The 21,119-nt window shown below is 40.6% G+C and overlaps 1 protein-coding gene across 1 annotated transcript in view; it reads right to left on the bottom strand.

The window, feature by feature from the left end:
• XRN1 (5'-3' exoribonuclease 1) overlaps positions 1-21,119 on the bottom strand; it is a 103,818-nt gene that overhangs the window by 54,828 nt on the left and 27,871 nt on the right. The window contains exons 4-11 of the mRNA XM_075861474.1: positions 20,543-20,652; positions 19,687-19,797; positions 17,545-17,630; positions 15,303-15,390; positions 15,047-15,215; positions 9,577-9,644; positions 5,860-5,994; positions 5,237-5,297 (exon numbers count right to left, since the gene is read on the bottom strand). Coding sequence (XP_075717589.1) covers positions 5,237-5,297; positions 5,860-5,994; positions 9,577-9,644; positions 15,047-15,215; positions 15,303-15,390; positions 17,545-17,630; positions 19,687-19,797; positions 20,543-20,652 — 828 coding nt within the window. The remainder of the gene's footprint in view (positions 1-5,236; positions 5,298-5,859; positions 5,995-9,576; positions 9,645-15,046; positions 15,216-15,302; positions 15,391-17,544; positions 17,631-19,686; positions 19,798-20,542; positions 20,653-21,119) is intronic.

Here is a 21,119-nt window from a genome sequence, read left to right as displayed (position 1 = left end):
TTTTATGTATTGGGACTTTTATTTTAATGTTTAGTGTAAAAAAACATGAGATTTTTTAATTTTTTAATTTAACATTACTATATTTTTTTACACTTTAAAGGGATCCGGTCTTCAACATATTACCGGTTAAACTCGCCTGACCCCTCAATGGCCGCAGCTGTCCAAAGTTCATTTCTGTTCCCCCCTCTCCTCTGTCCATAAATATCGTTGTTTAAAATCTTCGCACTTTTTATGGTAATACCTCTATTTTAAGTAGCTTGTTAATCCCGCCTTCCGCCGCCACCTGTCCGGCCCTTAACCGCTTCCCGACCGCCCACAGTAAATTCAAGTCGGCGCTTGCTGGGCTCTGTGCAGAGCCGACGTGAATTCACGATGGGTGTTAAAAGCACGATCCGCGTGTCTCAGAGTAGCGCTGACACCCGGATCGCGCTGTTAACCCCTGCCTCTGGTTCCGGAGACATGACCGGGACCTAATTGGTTCAGGTCCCGGTCATGTGTTCGCAGGGAAAGTCTGTTGTAGCAACAAACTGGAAAGTTTGTTACTACAACAAACTGGAAAGTTTGTTGCTACAACAAGCTTTCCCAGGGACCAATTGCGGGTGCTGCAGTCGGTTATAAGGCAGAACCGGAGGCCATATAACAGCCCCCCGGGTCTGCCATGCGCAGCAGTCTATGAGAACCAGCCGGAGGCCGGTCCTCATAAGCTTCCTGTCAGTGTGACTCTCAGCGTCGCACTGACAGTTTATTATAATACGTTACACTACCTAGGTAGTGTAATGTATTATAGCAGCGATCAGTGCTGCATGTCTTAAAGTAAAACAAGTAAAAAATAAAGTAATAAAAATGTTTTATAAAAGTGTAAAAACAAGTTATCAAAAAAGTTACAAAAACAAAAAATGCATTTTTTCCTATAATAAGTCTTAATATAGGAAAAAAAATGAAAATGTTAAAAAAAAGTACACAACGACCTAAACTATAATATTATTTTTACCGCACGGTGAACAGTGCAAAAAAAATAATTAAAAAAACAATGTCAGAATCACTATTTTTTTGGTCACCACCCCTCCAAAAACATAGAATACAAAGTGATCAAACAGTCGCATGTACTCTAAAATAGTACCAATAAAAACTACAACACGTCCCGCAAAAAACAAGCCCTTACACAGCTTTTTTGACTGAATAAAAAAAAAAAAAAGTTATGGCTCTGAGAATATGGTGACACAAAAAATAAATAATTTTATCGAAAAGTGATTTTATTGCGCAAATGCCACAAAACATAAAAAAAACTATATACATATGGTATCCCCGTAATCGTATCGACCCGCAGAATAAAGTAAAATGTCATTTATAGCGCACGGTGAAAAGTAGAAAAAAAAAAAAAAAGACAAAAACCATTGTCAGAATTTGTTTTTTTGTCACTTTGCTTGCCCAAAAAATCAAATAAAAAGTGATAAAAAAAAAATCTCATGTACCCTAAAATGGTACCAATGAAAACTACAGATTGTCCCGCAACAAATAAGTCCTCGCACGGCTCCGGTGAAGAAAAAATAAAAAAAAAGTTCTGGCTCTCAGAATATCGCGACAGAAATTGTGCAGTGTCCAAAAGCGGATTAGATCGGGCGCCATTTATCAGTGCGACATAGGCCACATATCTGCGGATTATTATTTATTTACCAAATTATTATACCCTCTTATTATGTCCTGATGTACTCATACACATACCCCCACATCATAAACTGAAATACCAGCAAAACCCCAAACAGAACAGTTACCAAGCAAACTCTGCGCTCCAAAAGCCAAATGGCGCTCCCTCCCTTCTGAGCCCCACAGCGTGCCCAAACACAAGCTTACGTCCACATATATGATCTTTTATATCCGGGATAACCCGCTCAACATTGTACGAGGTATTTGTCTTCAGTGGCACAAACTGGGCACAACATATTGTGCATTAAACTGGCATATCAGTGGAAAATTTTAATTTTCACTTTGCACCATCCGCTGCGCATTAACGCCTTCGCGCACCACGACTTAATAGCATGTCGTGGTGCGAGGGGTTATATATGGAGCCGGCTCATGCGCTGCGCCCGCTCCATATTCTGCAGGTGTCCGCTGTGTATTACAGCTGACACCCGGGACTAATAGACAGGAACAGCGATCGCGCTGTTACAGGAGCCTGTAAAAATGATATTATACTGCAATACATTAGTACTGCAGTGTATTGTACCAGCGACCTAATGATCGCTCGTTCCAGTCCCCTAAAGGGACTTTTGGGAGGTTTCCACTGTTTTGGTACCTCAGGGGCTTTGCGACATGACAGCCAAAAACCATTCCAGCTAAATTTGAGCTCCAAAAGCCAAATATTGTTCCTTCCCTCCTGAGTCCAAACAGCAGTTTATTACCACATATGGCGTATTGCTGTAATCAGGACAAATTGCTTTACAAATTTTGGGGTGATTTTTCTCCTTTATTCATTGTAAAAATTAAACATTTCTATGTTTTTTCAGAAAAAAGTACATCTTCATTTTCACGACCTAATTCCACTAAATTCAGAAAAAAAAACTGTGGGGTCAAAATGCTAACTATACCCCTAGAAAAATTCCTTGAGGGGTGTAGTCTACAAAATGGGGTCACTTTTGGGGGGTTTCCACCGTTTTGCTCCCTCCAGGGCGTTGCAAACGTGGCATGGCACTGAAAACCAATCCAGCAAAATCTGCGCTTCAAAATCCAAATGGCGCTCCTTCCCTTCTAAGCTCTGCTGTGGGTCCAAACAGCAGTTTAGTACCACATATGGGGTATTGCTGTAATCGGGAGAAGTAGCTTTACAAGTTTAGTGGTGCCTTTTATTCTTTATTCCTTGCAAATATAATTTTTTTTAAAATATTTTTTCAGAAAAAAAGTAGGATTTTCACTTTCACAGGCAAACTCCAATAAATATAGCAGAAGACCTGTGCGGTCCCGATGCTAACTGCACCCCTCAAGGAATTTATCTAGGGGTATAGTTTCCAAAACCGTGTCATTTTTGGGGGATTTCCACTGTTTTGGCACTACAAGACCTCTTCAAACCCGACATGGTGCCTAAAATATCTTCTAAAAAAGGAGGCCACAAAATCCACTAGGTGCTCCTTTGCTTCTGAGGCTGGTATTTCAGTCCATTATCACACTAGGGCCACATGTGGGATATTTCCAAAAACTGCAGAATCTGGGCAATAAATATTGTTTTGCGTTTCTCTGGTAAAACCTTCTGTGTTACAGAAAAAAATTATTACAAATGAATTGCAGCAAAAAAAAAAAAAAAGTGTCAATTTCCCCTCTACATTGCTTTAATTCCTGTGAAGCGCCTAAAGGGTTAAGAAACTTTCTGAATGCTGTTTTGAATACTTTGAGGGGTGCAGTTTTTAATATGGGGTGATTGATGGGGTCTATCTAGTACATAAGGCCCTCAAAGCCGCTTTAGAACTGAACTGGTCCCTGTAAAAATGGCCTTTTGAAATTTTCTTGAAAATGTGAGAAATTGCTGGTAAAGTAATAAGCCTTGTAACATCCTAGAAAAATAAAATAATGTTCAAAAAACGATGCAAATATAAAGTAGACCTATGGAATGTGAAATAATAACTATTTTGTGTGGTATTACTATCTGTTTTACAAGCAGATACATTTAAAATTAGAAAAATCATAATTTTTGCAAATTTTCTCAAAATTTTGGTGTTTATCACAAATAAGCAATGAATTTGACAAAATTTTTCCACTAATATAAAGTACAATATGTCACGAGAAAATCTCAGAATCGCTTGGATAGGCAAAAGCATTCCAGAGTTATTACCACATAAAGTGACACGTCAGATTTGAAAAAATGGGGCTGGTCCTGAAGGCTAAAATGAGCTCGGTCTTGAAAGGGTTAAATGGCGAAATCTCATTTAAAATATTACGCATGCGTGCTATGCTACCCTTCCCTGCCTCGTTCGTCCCTGAAACATTTAACTGTACATGCGCTGCTGTCGTACACACCCCCTTTCTGCGTCATACTGCACATAACGGCTTTCTGGCAAAGAGAGAAGACGCTGTACTTTGGTTCCTACCAGGATACAACATCAACAACACTATTTTCAGTATGTAAAGGGACAGATTGATGATAGCAGCAGCTTTGGTGTCTCAATGCGCAAGCGCAGGATTTCGTGTGCGGTGGAGGGTGAGGAGCGGTCAATCAAAAAGAAGGAGGCGGAGTCAACTCAGAAACGCTGGAGGAATGAAAATATGACTCTTTGTATTAAGATTTGACTTCTGCTCATTTGCATACGGCGCGGGAACACTGAAAAACGGAATACTAAAAGGTACAGAGCCGACTTAGAAGATATTTATAGGTTACATAGCAATCATCTTTCACCCACTTTCACCAGCTATTGCTGGTTTGATAGTTAAAATGCTGGTGACAGGTTCCCTTTAATCTACTGCCATATATCTATATACTGATAGTACACAGGCGGTTGTTAGGACATACCTAGGTATGCCCTAACAGGAAATATGGTCAGACAGCCCTGGGGTCCTTCAATGGACCCTGGGCTGTCTGCCCATATATGGTATGTCCCTCGATCACGTCACAGGAATTCCCTGCGACCCGATCCAAGGGTCACCCCCTTCTCATTTTCCCCTTGAATGCTGCGGTCAGCTTTGATCGCAGCATTCAAGGGAATAGTGGCGGCGTTCAGAGATTTCTCTGATCTCCGGCGTTAGAGCTGGGCTGCGGCTGTGCACTACAGCCATTGACCCGCTCCTGACAATAAGAAGTGCGTGCGGTGAGCAGGAGGTGATGCAGCCGGCGCTGCACAAATGAGCGCCGGCACTGAAGACACAACATGGGAGTGTTTTGCGGTTTGCCCACCATGTTCATGAAAAAAAGGGTATTGGACCGTTCGAGGGTGCACGGCGTCTAAATAGTATCGCTGCATCGTGCAACCCTTCATTAAACAGCGGAATTAAAATCATTAAAAGGCAAATGCAGAATTCAGGAGGAGGAAACAAGTTATCCATGCACAATAGCTCAGTTGGTCATTTGGACTCCCTAGCTCAAAATCTCTGTCTTCCACCCAATTGTTACATACCTTACCAAACCCCCCCCCCCCCCCCCCTTTTACTTTCACAGAGCAGAGGAATAGAGATAATGCCCTTCCTTCAGTCCGCACACCACTAAGAGATATTATTTACATTCCAATAACGGAGGTGTTACTGTAGGTTTACTTACATTTAGAATCTTCTTCCTCATCTTTTTCTAATCCACCTAAACAAAGCGCATCATCAAACCCCTGGAAAGACACAAAAAACCTGAGAATAATTTCCAGACACTACGGTCAAACATGTCTTGTGTAATATTTTTACTTCAAGTGAAGCCCAGACTGATGTAAAGTAAACCAGGACTTCTGAAATAGGGCTTCTACTGGCGCCTCATCTGCATGAACATGGCGATTCCTCTGCCTTACCAGCAGATGAAGTCCAAGACAAAATTACTAATATTGCTCAATTTATATTACATTTACTAAACGCAGTTTAACATTTAAATAAGTAAAAGTCAGAGATGCTAAACCAGAGCTTAGTGTAGCGAGAAAAGGCCTGCGCAGCAGGAGAGATCAGCATACGATCACTCCGATCAGCTAAGGTATACTAGGATATATAGCAAAAAATACCACGATTTTTGCAAACACAAAGTCACACTGTAAGGGTCACTTGACTGCATTTTCTAGCAGTTTCATCAATATCCTCATCTGATAATGGAAGTGAATGTTCTCATATTTTGATATTGAAAACGTAGAACAGGGAGAGAATAGCCACGGGCAGTTGCTGCATCACATCTTAGGACAATCCACTCACCTTGCTCTTCTTTTTCTTACAATTTTGAGCTTCTTCCGCAACTTGGCCTGCAGCTTCATTGAGGTATTTATTGCCAACTTTGCTTTCAAACCATTTTAGGTCTACAAAGATTTCATTAAAATGCTCTCGGTCAAACTACAAACAAGAGAAGAAATGAAGACAATAGGTGTCAACAACTGTATATCGACCAGGAATAGTAACCACAAACATTTGTGGGAATTTATTTAATAGCCTTTTATAATAAATAACTTGAGGTAAGTAATATTGCGTATAGCGTGGAAGACTAAGTTCTCTTGGAGATTTAAGGGTGTGGTCTCAAAAGCTTATTTTCCCTGCAGCGGCTGTTAAAGGAGAAATTTATTTTTTTGTAATACATGGAAAGACTGGGTCCACCAGAGCGGATGCTTATCATGAGCTTTGGCTCACAGAAGGGGGTCTCAAGCCGGGGACAGGCCTTGGACATCCATGTGCCTTAATAGGTCATATGAAAAGGGGTTTAATTTTAACACCTTACATTTTAATCTAATTAGGATGTACTGTATACATATATAGTTTTGTTTTTTTTGTCTTCTCAGTACACTAAACTTTATTTTTCAAGCAACATAGCTGTATTATAAGGTATGCATTAGTTCTTTTCCATTAGGTGTTCTCTCTCGTATGTACAGGCAATTTGGGTGAGAGGGTTATGCTACAATAATGAATAAGCAACAGATTAAAATATGATTATCTTCGTGAAGAGCACCTACCTCAAACTTACGTATTCACATCTTGAACAGTTTCACTGAATCTATGGTAAGTAGCAACCTACTCAATAGATTTGTCAGGGCCCCTTACAGGACACCAAATGCGGACTACATTTGCAACCGAGTGTGAAATAGAGCCAAAAGCGAACATGGACTGTCTACTATTTTTCCCACCCCTCCTGTTATTATAAGTAATTAACTCTTTGTGAGCTAGACCATGTTTGGCATTTCCTGGAGATATGCAACCGGGACAGCAACCTTTATGAACGGAGATTTGTAGAAGGGAATGGGATGAAACCTCCAGCTCACCAGCTCCACGTTCCTGTGTCCAAGTCTCGCCCGGATCTCCGTGACGGCACACAACATGAGAAAAAAGAGGAGTAGGATCCAGCGATGTGTATATATAAGTGGGGAGACTCGGTTTCCACTTTATTAATCACGAACAATAAAAGATGAACACAGGAGAAATGACAAGGTGGTTGAATTGGCAAATGAAAGGAAGCCTACGCGTTTTGAGCACGGTCTGTGCTCTTATTCATGGCTGATTCATGTAATTTCTCCTGTGTTCATCTTTTATTGTTCGTGATTAATAAAGTGGAAACTGAGTTTCCCCACTTATATATATATCGCTGGATCCTACTCCTCTTTTTTCCCTTTATGAATTGAATATGGAACGTTTGCAGTATATTAGGACGCCCATTTTTGTATTCAAAGATATATTGTACATTACAGAAACAGGGTACTGCCATGGGTACAGTGTGAGCGCCGTCGTGTGAAACCTATTTTTTTTGGGCTTTTGGGAGAGGCAGGATTCCATGGCGATGGACCATGTGCAGTTTTGGCTACAGTAGATTGATGACCTGCTGCTTACATAGAAAGGATCTGACAGATTACAATAATAATATCAAATCAACAATTCACAAAATCAAATCAGCAAAAGACAGTCACAAAAAGATGTGCGCAGAAAGAGCACATCAGACATGGTCTTTCTGCGCACATCTTTTTGTGACGGTCTTTGGTCATCAACCTTGATCAGCTCATCCAAAACCTGTACTGTCCGTTGAGCATATGTAATTGTTGATTTGATATTAAACCGGTTTTGGTTTAATCATGACATACATTATAGTAAATCTATATCAGATTCTTGCTATGTTAGCAACATTATTACTCATTATTACACGCCGCCTCATCAGCACATTACTATTCCACCATCCAAAGCGATCCCAGTAGGTCAGTTCCTCCGGATAAGACAGATCTTCTCATCTGATGCTAAATTTAATCATTAGGCCAAAGATCTTAAGATGAAATTTCATGCATGGTGATTCAGTAGCAGAATAAAACAAGGATATAGGAGAACAAAGAGAAAGCAGCACAAAAACCTTCTACAATTATCGAAAGAGAGAAAGGGAGAGAATTAGATTGATCCCCACTTAAAATAATGAATGGGAGACCATGAGATCTGTGTTATCTAAAAAATGGCCAAAATTAGAAATGGAACCATCTTAATTAAAAACCACACGAAAAGATCATAAATTTATTGCGGCTGTGATCCTAGATCATTTAAAGTTAGAGGAATAGACAGAATACACTTTGGCATCATAGCTGGAAACGTGCAACAAGTCCTGACTCAAAGGGAAAGTGAATGGGAACATTGATAACAATGGTTTCCAAAGGTTATGAACAAGAAATATCGTTTTGCCCCGTTTTATAAATATAGGTATTTTAAATTTGTATGTAATGGTGTTCTAATTTGTAGTAAACTGACTAATCCCATCATACTTGAAGACTAACCATACTTACCTTAGCCATGGGAATCATTTGAACTATAGAGAAGAATTTCTGTCCTGATGGCTCCAGTTGGACTAACCCCTCCTTGGTCTTTGTTATTTTATTTTTATTTTTCCACGATTTTTTAGTTTGTTTTTTTTACCATTGAACCATATTATTTCATATGAATTATTTATGTATTTATCCTTACAATCATTGATTATATGAATCATTGTACTGTATATAATTTTTACATATGAACTAATACAGTTTTTATGTATAATATAATATGATATCAATATTGAACTTGTTACTTTAGCACTTTTTTCATTTTACATGACTGTTATTGATATTTTTAAGGTGATATAATCTGTTATTAAGGAACTGCATAATGGGTCATGCCCTACATTTTTCAATTTGTGTTACGAATTGAGGACATTTTAAGGACCTGCTGCCTTGCTATATTCTGCCACTGGGAGTTATGCCACCTGAGTGCGCATGTCGTTGTGCCCTCATCTCATTGAGTGTCCTGCACACGACTGACGCGTCAGACGCCCGGTGCATGCGCTGTAACATGGAGTGCGGGGAGGGGGGGGGGTGGACATGGAATACCATGGGTATGATCCGGCGCATGAACCACAAATAGGTGGCGTGAGAAGTTAATAAGTAATCATGCGAGTGTTTTATACACTACTTAAAATGGGTTTAAAGCCTAGGAAGGTACCTCCTGAGGTAGCAGGGAAAAAAAAAAAGTGTGTTGGGGCACTATATGGTATGTGACCAAAGTACCTGAATATTGTGGATAATGTACCATATTTATTTATTTGATCCTGCACTTTGTTTGCTGGCTCACAGCGCATAGGTGTATATTATAATTGCACTGGAAATAGTAATATATGTGACCCCATTACAATGTGGGGGAAGTATAAAGAAATATGCCGAGTCCAACCCAAATGCAGATTGTATTCCTTGCGAGTTACGTTTTAGGGAATGTTTGGCCTTTGTAGAATGACAATGTTCCATTGATTATTTCCTACATCAGATGTTTCAAAAGTTATACTGAAAATATTACTGAACAAGTTTCTAAAAGGCTTACAAGAATTCCTAATCTTGACTTAAAGCTTAGCGGTTGAGGGGTACATCGTAATTTTACATTTTCTGAAAGCCACAAAAAAAAAAAAAAAAAAAAAAAAGACAAACAACTCACAGCTGAAAGTTTAGCAAGATATTTTTCAAAGTGAACCAAGTTCAAATAGCCATTCTCATTTATGTAGCCTAAAAAAAACAACAAAATAAAAAGCGTAAAACATTTTATAACCAAGTAATAGAGAACAGTTTATACAACAAGACTTCTGGGCTTCTATTAATCTTTTTCTACTTTTATCACATTCTAATCCACAAGGATACCTAGGCTCTGTGTACATCACATTTTTGTTCTTCGCTTAACGTATACGCAGGAAAAAGCTCCCGACGTATATGCTAGACACTATGATGGATGCCGTAACAGTGGCAGCAGTCACCAGAGTTCAATGGTGTACGTTAAACGTACAAGTCAAGAACTTTCATAACCCCGTTCATGATGTATACGTTAAAGAGACTCTGTCACCACATTATAAGTGCCCTATCTCCTACATAAGGAGATCGGCGCTATAATGTAGGTGACAGCAGTGCTTTTTATTTAATAAAACGATCTATTTTTACCACTTTATTAGCGTTTTAGATTTATGCTAATGAGTTGCTTAATGCCCAACTGGGCGTATTTTTACTTTAGACCAAGTGGGCGTTGTACAGGGGAGTGTATGACGCTGACCAATCAGCGTCATGCACTCCTCTCCATTCATTTACACAGCGCATAGGGATCCTGTTGGATCCTTATGCGCTGTCTTATACTTACACATTAACAATACTGAAGTGTTTAGACAGCGAATAGACATTCTACGAAATGTCTATTCACAATCTCTGCACTTCGTTACTCTGTCTGTGGTAGTTACAGCAGAGGATGCGGTAAATGACAGGTTACAACGAGATCACGCTTCCTCGGCTGTAACTACCATAGAAACAGTAACGAAGTGCAGAGATTGTGAATAGACATCCCGTGGAACGTCTATTCACTGTCTAAACACTTCAGTATTGTTAATGTGTTAGTATAAGACAGCACATATGGATCTAACAGGATCCCTATGCGCTGTGTAAATGAATGGAGAGGAGTGCATGACGCTGATTGGTCAGCGTCATACACTCCCCTGTACAACGCCCACTTGGTCTAAAGTAAAAATACGCCCAGTTGGGCATTAAGCAACTCATTAGCATAAATCTAAAAACGCTAATAAAGTGGTAAGGATAGTTTATTTAAATAAAAAGCATTACTGTCATCTACATTATAGCGCCGATCTCCTTATGTAGGAGATAGGGCACTTATAACGTGGTGACAGAGCCTCTTTAAACCGATACAATTATAGTCTCTGGTTGACTAATGCAACTGTTAGGCATCTTTTTAACGCATATAGCCCATAGACTATAATGGTATCCATTTATTATATACCGTATTTTTCGGACTATATGACGCACCCAGCTTTTTGGACAACAGAAAATAGGAAAAAAAAAATCATATTTTATTTTTTTTACAAAGAAAAAAAAAACTGTTGGTTAAAAAAACAAAATTTGTTCAGTTTCACCACATTCTGAGAGCCATAACTTATATTTTTTCCATCGTTTGAGTGGTGTGAGGGCTTATTGTTTGCGGGACGAGCTGTGGTATTTATAAGCACCATTTGTTTGGTAAATACAATTTTGGTTTTTTTACATTGTGCTTGGGGAAAAATGGGAAAAGGTGTTTTTTTTTTTTACTTTTAAAAAATGTTTGCACTCCTGAAAACGTATCTAATTATTTTTTATATTTTTTTTACACATTTTATTAGTTCCCCTAGGGATCGCTGGTACAATACACTGCAATACATGGATGAGTTACGGAAACAGCGCAACTCGCTGAGCTATGCTGTTTCCGTAACTCCCATAGTAGTGAATGGAAGTAACAGAAACAGCGTAGCATGCGAGCTACGCTGTTTCCATAACCACTATTCAGTTCTATGGGAGTTACGGAAACTGCATAGCTCAACGAGTTACGCGGTTTCCATAACTCGACCATGTAAGCAGGAGGTGGAATGAACACATCGGAGCCGGGTCAGATAGAATGGGGTTTAGGGGGGCCCGTTCTAGAGATCGATGCGGGTCACAGAGGTGGGACCCGCATCTATCTGACATTTATGACATATCCTGTGGATGTCATAAATGTCCTTCATGGGAAAACCACTATAAATGCCGCGGTCACTATTGAACGCGGCATTTAACTAGTTAAACGGCCAGGAACATCAGCATCGCTGTTCCTGGCAGTCAGAGCAGCGTGTCAGAAGCTGACACCTGCAGTGTATGGAGCGGGCTCAGCGCGTGAGCCCGCGCCATACATCATCCCCTCCCCATGATGTGCCAGCACATCACGGGTCGGGAAGGGTTTAAGTAAGGAGCGGTCAGGGGGAGTGGTCAGGGGGCCTGGCGCTGCCAGGTCCCTTGACTGCCGACTAGAAGACGCAGGGACTTTTTAGCAAGATTTATTCTTGCTAAAAACTGTGTCTTATAGTCTGAAAAAAACGGTACGTCATAAAAGGCTGTTGAAAAAACGATGTTCTGTATGTCAAACTTTATACGTGTGACATATGCCATTCAGTGGCTTGCGTCATCCATAGACTCCCATGTAAAAAAACATAACACGTGGTATATTTTCTGGGATCCCTCGGGATGGAAAAGTGCAGTCTGTTACGCTATACCACCCTTATGGAGACCAAAGGGACACTCTTGGCCTCTGGACACCTAGCTCCCGACATACGCGCTCTCTCGACGTACACACTAAATATAGGGCCAAAACGTAGTGTGCACAGAGCCTTAAATGTTACCCAGTTAGAATGTGTCTGACCTTCTCTGCTCAGCAAAGCAATATGCTCAGAAGCAGACAGCAGTTACCATGCAAAGACATGAAAATAAGAATATTTTCAGGAGTGAGCACAACTTAAACACTTTTTTTACGCTCTAAATAAAAGAAAAAGAAAAAAACAAAAACAAAATAGGATAGGAAGGTCAACTTTGCATAATCAAAATGTAGCTATATTAAATACTAATGGTTAACCATTTTACGGCCATGTACGCATGTAATACGCCATTGACTTTAAACGATTGCCGCAACTAGAATACTAGGTTCAAAGGGTAAATCTGATCGCATATTAAAGGCAGAATTTTGATACCAGGATCAAAGCTCTAAGTGCATTTTTTTGGGGGTTGACCTCTCTTTTGAAGTCTGAAAGCAGCATGAAGTTTTATTTCATGATTCCGTGTCTCCGTAAGGGAGAGGTGGAAAGCAAATCATGTTCTTTCCCTTCCAGTGCCCACAGTGGGGCGATACATGAACTAGTCTTCCTTTTATTACCCCTCTACCAATTAAAGAGGATATGTGCTCCCCCACGATTGTCACTATTATCCTAAATTGGATGTGTAATATCCCAAAACTAAACAGGAGACAATGATAAATATGAAAAATGTAAATAATCTATTTTAGGGTAACACTATAGGATTACCAGAAATATAAAACAGAATTAAACAAAGAATATTGCTTTACTATTTTTTTAAACTATAAGACTAAAAAAAAAATTATGCGTATAAAAAAAATCATAAAAGAAACCTGCATTAGGCATAAAAAAAAGGACGCAAAAATAAAGTCCCAAGTAAAATAGGTTCTAGCCATTAAAGCAACACATACTAAATACAGCTAAACAACGTCTGGAATGTCTAAAATTCCCTGGACCTAAACCGGTTAATGGTATCTAGATCACAGAAAGTCGTGGTTGCTTTAATTTTGATAATATTGTGAAGATATGTGCATGTAGATATAGGCATTAGTAGCACGTATGAACGTTGACATCTTTAAAGTGTTGTGCATAGAAGGCTCTGTTTGGGTCAGACGTTTATCCACCTACATGATTATTCATTAAAAAAAAAATTCTATTCCCAAAATATCACGCTTTGATGCAAATTTGTTTAAAGGCGTCCATGAGTGCCGAGTGGCATTTTCACCATGTGCCTACTTTCATAGAATATATGGGTAGTGTGGTAAAATATACCGTATTTTCTGGACTATAAGACGCAGTTTTAATCTTAGAATCTGAGCTGTAATCTCCTGCTGCGTCTTATCTCCTGAAGGCAAACAGCTGCCAATGAGTGAAGAAGCCCAGAATGAGCCCAGCGATTCAAAAGGTCCTTGCAGTGCAGCGTAATGGAAGCTGCATGTCCTGTGCGGTGTATAAAAAACATAATAAAAAAATCGCTGTGTTATCTGTTCACTGAACAGTCACACCTTACACACAGAATTCTGTCAAATCTGACTGTCCAGTGAGCAAATAACAGACATTTGTACACACAGCACAGCAAGGCTGAGTTCACACATGGCGGATACTCTGCGTAATAGCAGGCAGCGCATCCGCCGTGTCTGCCGGAGGGAATGTCCGCTGCGAAAAACTGCAGCACTAAAGCCGGCCGGCCTCCTGTGATGACGTCTCAACCAAGGAGACCGCTACATCCTGTGATTGGCTGCAGCTGCGGTCACATGGGATGAAACATCATCCCAGGAGGCCGGCCCTCTGACGTCATCCAGGTCGTCCTCCTGGGATGACGTTTCATCCATGTGACCACCACTACAGCCTGTGATTGGCTGCAGCGGCAGTCACATGAGATTAAGCATCATCCCAAGAGGATGAAACACAGACACCTAGGTAAGTTTATTTTATTCTGAGTTCAGTTTTTTGCGGCGTGATCGCTGTGAATCCACCGCAAAAAACTGAACTGCTATTTGATGCGGGATTTACATCCCCATTGAATTCAATGGGGAAATCCTGCAACATATAAGCAGTGTTTACGTAAAGACAATTAACATGCTGCGGAATTAACTTCCGCACCACAGGCCAAAAATCTGAGCGGTATTTCCGCTCAGTATTTACGTAGCGTGTGAATGAGATGTGTTTTACCTCATCCACTTTGCTGCAACTGTATTTGCTGCGGATTTACGCAACGTGTCAACTGGCCCTAAATCTGTGCAGGTACTGATCTGCAAGGACCCTCTAGCCACACCCCCAAGAGCAAATTCAACATCATTAACCCCTGCCTCTCCACATCTCTGATGTCTGGTGAGTTCAGGGGAGGGTGAGAGCACTATAACTGCCAACAACTTGTATTTATGTGGCGGACATTGTTATGGGGCACTGTGGCAGGCATTGGGGCAATGTGGCTGGCATTGTTGTGGGGCTGACATTGGAGCACTGTGGCTGGCATTCTATTGGGGCACTGTGGTACCCTATTGTCTCAATATTAACCAGGAAATGTACAGCTTTTTTTTCCCTCGTCTTTTATGTTACAATTTATGGGTGTGTCTTATGGTCCAGTGCGTCCTATAGTCTGAAAAATACGTAAATTTTTTTTTTTTATTATTATTATTATTATTCCGGTTTTATTTGTGAATTTCAAATGTGTGAAAATGGTTCTAAAACCCAATAGCAGCAAAAGTATTAAGTTGACAAACACTGCAGGAAGCAACGGTCACTATAAAGCTACACACAGTACAATATAGTAAGAGAACATACCTCCAATTTCTGGTAAGACACTCATGTAAGTTCTATACAACAGAGGCAGTGCATCATGGTTAATGTGCAAATGAGGTAGATGCGGAATAAAATCATTGCCCACAAGAAATCCCATTAAAATCCAGTCATCAATTATTCTCTCTACATCATATTCAAATGAGATCTTGTCCTGAAAAGTAGAATACTTTCATGATTTTTTGGGGGGCGGGGGGGGGGGGGGCATTAAAAGTGGCTCACATCAATGGTTGAAACTTACTCTTAAAGATGAAAATTCATAGTCAATATACTCTCTCATTAACGACAAGTGGAGCAGATGAAATGTGGTTTCTTCTGGTGCAGAAACTCTGAAACACATCACAAAACATATTTATTCTTTTCTAAAGTGGCTTCCTAATACTTCTAACTAAAACAACAAAATATAAGCGCATAAAAATGTTATCAGAGACCGGAAGACACAGCATGGATTAAATTTTTTTTTACTAATGTAGCTTTTATTAGGAGAAAGTAGGTTATTAACCCCTTCACGACAGCCATACTGCTGACGCCCCGTGCAGTTGTCATGTATATAAACATTGGCAGTCTGGAACGGGTTTAACTTCAGTGTGAGCAGCGCTGCACTCATGTCTGCCTGGGCTTTGAGTGCTCCGAGATACACCCCGGCCCCAGTGTCTCTCCAGCCCCCTTGAAGATAGTGCCACCCCCTGCATATAGCATCACCCCTCCTGTGGATAGCAGCCCCCCCCCCCATAGATAGCACCACCTAAGCTCCCTCTAGGAGCGTAATCCCCGGTCAGATCGCTCTGGCCAGGGATTCCGTTCCTAGATGGAGCCCCTGACATATATGGACAGAGACGTCAGGGGCTCCCTCTAGGAGCGGAATCCCCGGCCAGAGCGATCTGTCCGGGGATTACCTTTCTAGAGGGAGCATAGGTGGTGCTATCTACAGTGGAAACTGTAGCACTATGTGGGCGCTATCTACAGTGGGCACTGGGGCGCTACCTACAGTGTGCACTGGGGCATTTTCAGGGGGTTGGGACAAAAAAACCCTAACGAATAAAGTTAAACCATTTTTTTTCTCTAAAAAAACGGATGGCAAAGGGTGGTTAAAAACGGTCAGACTGCCGGGAAATGGATTCAAATTTTGACACACATTGATGCAAAACAGCCATGAAAAACTGACGGTTGATCCATTTTTAACTGCCTTTTTTTTTTTTTTTTAAGATAAAAGTCAAGGTAAAGATGTCTACATCTGTGTATGTATGTATGTATGTATGTATGTATGTATGTATGTATGTATGTATGTATGTATGTATGTATGTGTGTGTGTATGTGTGTATGTGTGTATGTATATGTGTGTATATATATATATCTACATATAATATAGATAAAATATATATAAAGAAATACAAAAAAAGTTTATAAAGTTTATTTTTTTCACATTTTTAGTGATTTGTCTGCTAAGAAAAACATAGAATTAAACTATTTTAGAAAATTAATGCATCACAAGTCTTATAAAAAAAACAAAATTCAAAAATCGGTTGCAAAGATATTATCGTTTAAACAGGTGGATGTCAAAAATTTTAAATCTGACCTGGACATAGGGGCATCAATAACCCTTGGTCATGACAGGGTTAACGGGATTCTCCGATTTAGACTATTCCTACTAGTTCGAAGTGTCACTTGACAATAGTAGATCACACACCTGCGATTCTGCCGCAAAAATCGGAATTCAGAAAAAAATTAATTCGGAGTTTAAAATGCACCCAGCCCAGCCCAGCCCGGCAACAGTCGCATGGACTACAGTGTCATCCCAGGAGGCCGGCCAGAGAAGAGGGACGCGTCGTCATGACAACACAAGGGTGGTAAGCATAAACTTTTCCCCCCTGCAGTATTTCTGCAGCGGACATTCCCCCCGAAAAACGACACCACAATTCGGGTGGAATTCCCTGTGGCTTTCAGGTCGGAGATGCGGTATACTTTTACGCAGTGTATCCACCCTGTGCGCACTTACCCGGAGACAAACCTCCACCCAGAATTCTAACAGTCATTAGTGTGCAAGAATCTATAGAGAATGTATTACATTAAGTTACTTGTAAATACACATAACCATTAGATAAAAACGTAAGGCTCTGGTCACATCTGCATCGTGGTTTCTGGCAGCGCCAGCTCCATTGTGCGATGGAAACCACTGGCGTATGTTAGAACCCATTGACACATTGGAGGTCTGTCCAGTTCCGTTGTGCAAGCATCACTTTCTTTCCGTCAAATCGAACAGAATTTGCAAAAGAAAGGCTCCAATGCAGGTGTGAACAGAGGCTTACAAGTACAATAAAAACAGCATGCCAGAGACTATAGGGATAACACAAAACTTCTAGCAGGCACTATGCTCTTCGTTTATATTGTAACAGAGTATATGGATTTATATTTAATACCAGTATTGGAAAAGTTCAACATACAATGAACGACATGAAAATATAACGCAGGTTACAATGACCTACCTTTTTTGATTCTTCTTCCCACCAAAGCGAACCTCTTCTCTTAGAAGAGAGAAGTGAACTTCATGGCTTGTTAAACCAAGCATAATCTGCATACAAACAATAGTTCTCACATGACATGTTAAAATATACACATCTGCCTGTTACATATTTCAAGAGGACTCTAGGAAAAGGCCTGTCACTAAGGGGATTGTGTATTTTTGAAGAACTGTATTTTGTAGCAGCGATATTTGAACGACCATAACCAATTCTTGAAGGTAAATATAATTAGACCAAAGATTAAACGGCCTCTGTCACTTGACAAAGCGTGTGAAGTTCAGGTATCTATAAGATCTCTGCAAAATAGAAGTGTTTATCCTCCGGTCAATCAGAAGAACAGAAGGGGCTCACACTTTGCCATAAGCTCCTATTAGGACATATGGACTTCATAGAGGAGGTCCAACTCTCTGGACCACAATTAGCCAGTATAGAGAACTGCTGGAAAAGGCCGGAAGACTCAGCGAGACCATGCATTACATTGGTAGCGTGCGATATATGGTTCTTCTTCCTTTTCCAGTGGTTCTCTGCTCAAGTGTGGAAAAGTCAAGAGGACTCTACGAGGCCATATATTACATGGGCACAATATTACATTCCACTACAGGGCAAACACAGAGCCCAGGCTTCAGCGTCTTGACTCAGAGTAATCCGCGAGCAGCTTGGATTTGAGAAGGGGTTGTTTACCTTCTAAATTAGTCTGTGTGTGCCCCCTTTTGTATATCGAAGTAAAAAAAAAAAAAAACTGTTTTTTTTTTTTTTTGAGGTTTCACCAACAAATGTCAAAAGTACAAAGTTGGTTACATGTGTTTGAGTAAAACCAGGAATCTTAGACCAGAAGGATTGGATGACCCTGACACTCCAATAACCAATGTGTGGTATGTGCCGGAGGTGCTCCACATCGGAAACATGCCCGTGTGTCGTACATCCACATTTTTAATCCTCTAGCCGCCGAGATGCAGGACCTTTAGAAGTTTTGTAAGGTCATCTCCATATATCTATCGGAGGGAAGGGTTTGGAGTTAATATTCCATTATATTTAGGAGATCACAGGTGTTCAGGCCAGTGAAGGTGCGCAGCCATGCTGAGAGGCCTGTTATGTTCCTAAAGTCTAGAGACCATAGTATAAGTATTTGTATTGGAGGCAGATTTGGTTTATTGGTTGAGAAAAGAGTCGAAGGCAAAATCCTATTCAGTTGGAGGCTGCGAAGAATTTTGGCCTATAGGTAAGCAAACAAAGGAAAGGAAAGTGTATCTCACATGGGGAATGGATCAATTATGTGTTAAGGTCGACAAAGTGAGCTATAGTGCAGACTCAATTCCGGTGCCAAGTCTGAAAGATGGGGTGCGGTTGACCATTCTGGAAGGCAGGGTTGTAGGGTTCAAGCGAAGTCTAAGGATTTAGCGTGACCGATTTATTTTGCCATGTCCTCCAAGCAGATATCAGCAGGTGTTATCAGTCACCAATGGGGGAAGGATTGTATATCCTTTATACGGAGGTTTTACAAGTGATAGTTTGAGCAGCTTTGTCTAGGATGGTAACTGTATGGTGGGAAGTGTGTTGTGTCCAGTTCTGTATTATCCTCAGTTGAATTGGTAAGTTTAGCATGTGTATGTCTGGGAAGTTCAGACCGAGTAATTTTGTTTGCAAATCAATAGAGAAGAAAAAAAATCTGCACGCAAATCCAACTGTTGCGGATTTTGCTACCGATTACCTGCAGCAAAATCTGCAAGTTCATATAGTTTAAAATAAAAACAAAACAAAAACGCTATACTCCCCCTTCCCTGGCGCTCCCATGGCAATGCTTCCCTTAGTTTCTGTACACCCGGTCTGCAGCAAGAAGGTGTCGTGATCGCTGCAGTCATTCATAGTTTACAGCGATCACATGTGACGACACATGATCGCTGGAGGCCGGGTGTACAGAAACCGACAGGGACTGGGGAAGAATTGCAAGGGGAGTATACTGGTTTTTTTTTGTTTTGTTTGTTTTTTAATGACACTCGGTGCAGTCAAATACACAGCAAAGTCCACACGATTTGGTGCAGATTTTCGACTGCGGATTTCGTTGTGGCTGTGTGGACAAAAACAAACCCTTAATTCACAAGTACCTACCAAATCAGCATCTAATCCGTAAAGGCAGTGCCTTGTGTTTGGATCATGATCTGGTTTCGTCTTCTCAGATCGTATAAACTCCATTATTTTATGTTCTCCTTCTCCTGGAGTCTATAAACAGAGAAAAGTTTTTCAATAGAAGAGTCTTAAATAACTTGTACTTACCATTTAAACAATAGAATCATGTAGATTTACATAGTTTTAGGTTTACCCAATAAATTAGAACTTAAGAGTAACTATACGTAAACAATTTTTGGGATGTTTCATAGAGACATATCAGAAGTTAGGACTGGATGCGGAGACCCACGCCATCACTGAAACAAAGGCGCAGAAGCGCTCAGTGAATGATCTGCACCTTCGGCTGTGATCGTTCTATGGGAGCTATCTTCAGCATAACAAGTATGGGGCATCTAGTTTACTTAGTCGATGCTGTACAGTAACACAGTGTGCATAGCTATTCAGAAAAGAAGTCAGCATATATACTTGCATCCATTTGCAACTAGTATAAATGCATCACATGTATACTGTACACTAACCCAACTACATAAGCACTGCCAGCTTTTATTTTCTGCTAAAACCGAAGATACACTTTAAAACATAATGGATTGGGTTAGGTTCAGGTCTGCGTTGGAGGCTACGTTAGGAGCCTCCATCGCAGATCTGGTGAAAAATGACAGACACCTTGATGGAAACCTGACGGAACTCATAGAAGTCAATGGATTCCATTAGGCGTTGGTTTCAATCATGCAACGGATCCGACGCGTCAGTTCTTTTTCGTGGTTTGTCTCCTATGACGGAAGAGAACGGAAAAAACTAACGCAGATGTAAACCCAGCCTTTGGGTAGCAGACACTAACCTCGTGACCGGACAAGTAGACAGCTACCCCGTGCCAGGACTTGTCTGTAGATACCTTCATATTTACAAAGTACTTCAGATGCTCATGCAGGCGAACCATGAATTCTGTACCTAAAACGCAAAGGGTGTTAAAAAAATAAAATTAAAAAAAAAATGTAAATTAAAAGGGGAGAGACCGGTAAATATATATGCACTGAAAATGACATTTCAAGACCTAAAATAATTTTGGACGTGTTCCGTTGTTCTGCTCAGTCAGAGGAGCAGAACAAGTAAATGACGGAACCGACTGTTCCGTTGCACAACGGATACCGCAGGTTGTCGACGGAACCCATTCACTTTAACAGGTACCGTCGGGGTGTCCGTGATTTCACCGGACACAATAGTGCAGCATGCTGCGCTATTGTCTCCAGTAAACTTCTGCAAAACCTGCCGGATCTGCGACCGAGGCCCCTAAAATACCCTCCAATGCAGATGTGAAGATAGCCTAATACTACAGTTTGGGGCTCTTCCTCCGTTATATATTTTATGGTCCGGGTTAAACAATCATTAAGGCAGTGTAAAAGTGTAATATATTTGCG

The sequence above is a fragment of the Rhinoderma darwinii genome, chromosome 4 (genome assembly GCF_050947455.1).
Source record: "Rhinoderma darwinii isolate aRhiDar2 chromosome 4, aRhiDar2.hap1, whole genome shotgun sequence".
NCBI classification, from domain to species: Eukaryota; Metazoa; Chordata; class Amphibia; order Anura; family Rhinodermatidae; genus Rhinoderma; species Rhinoderma darwinii.
Note: the sequence above shows the minus strand (reverse complement) of the source record. Positions and strands in the feature narration are given on the sequence as shown.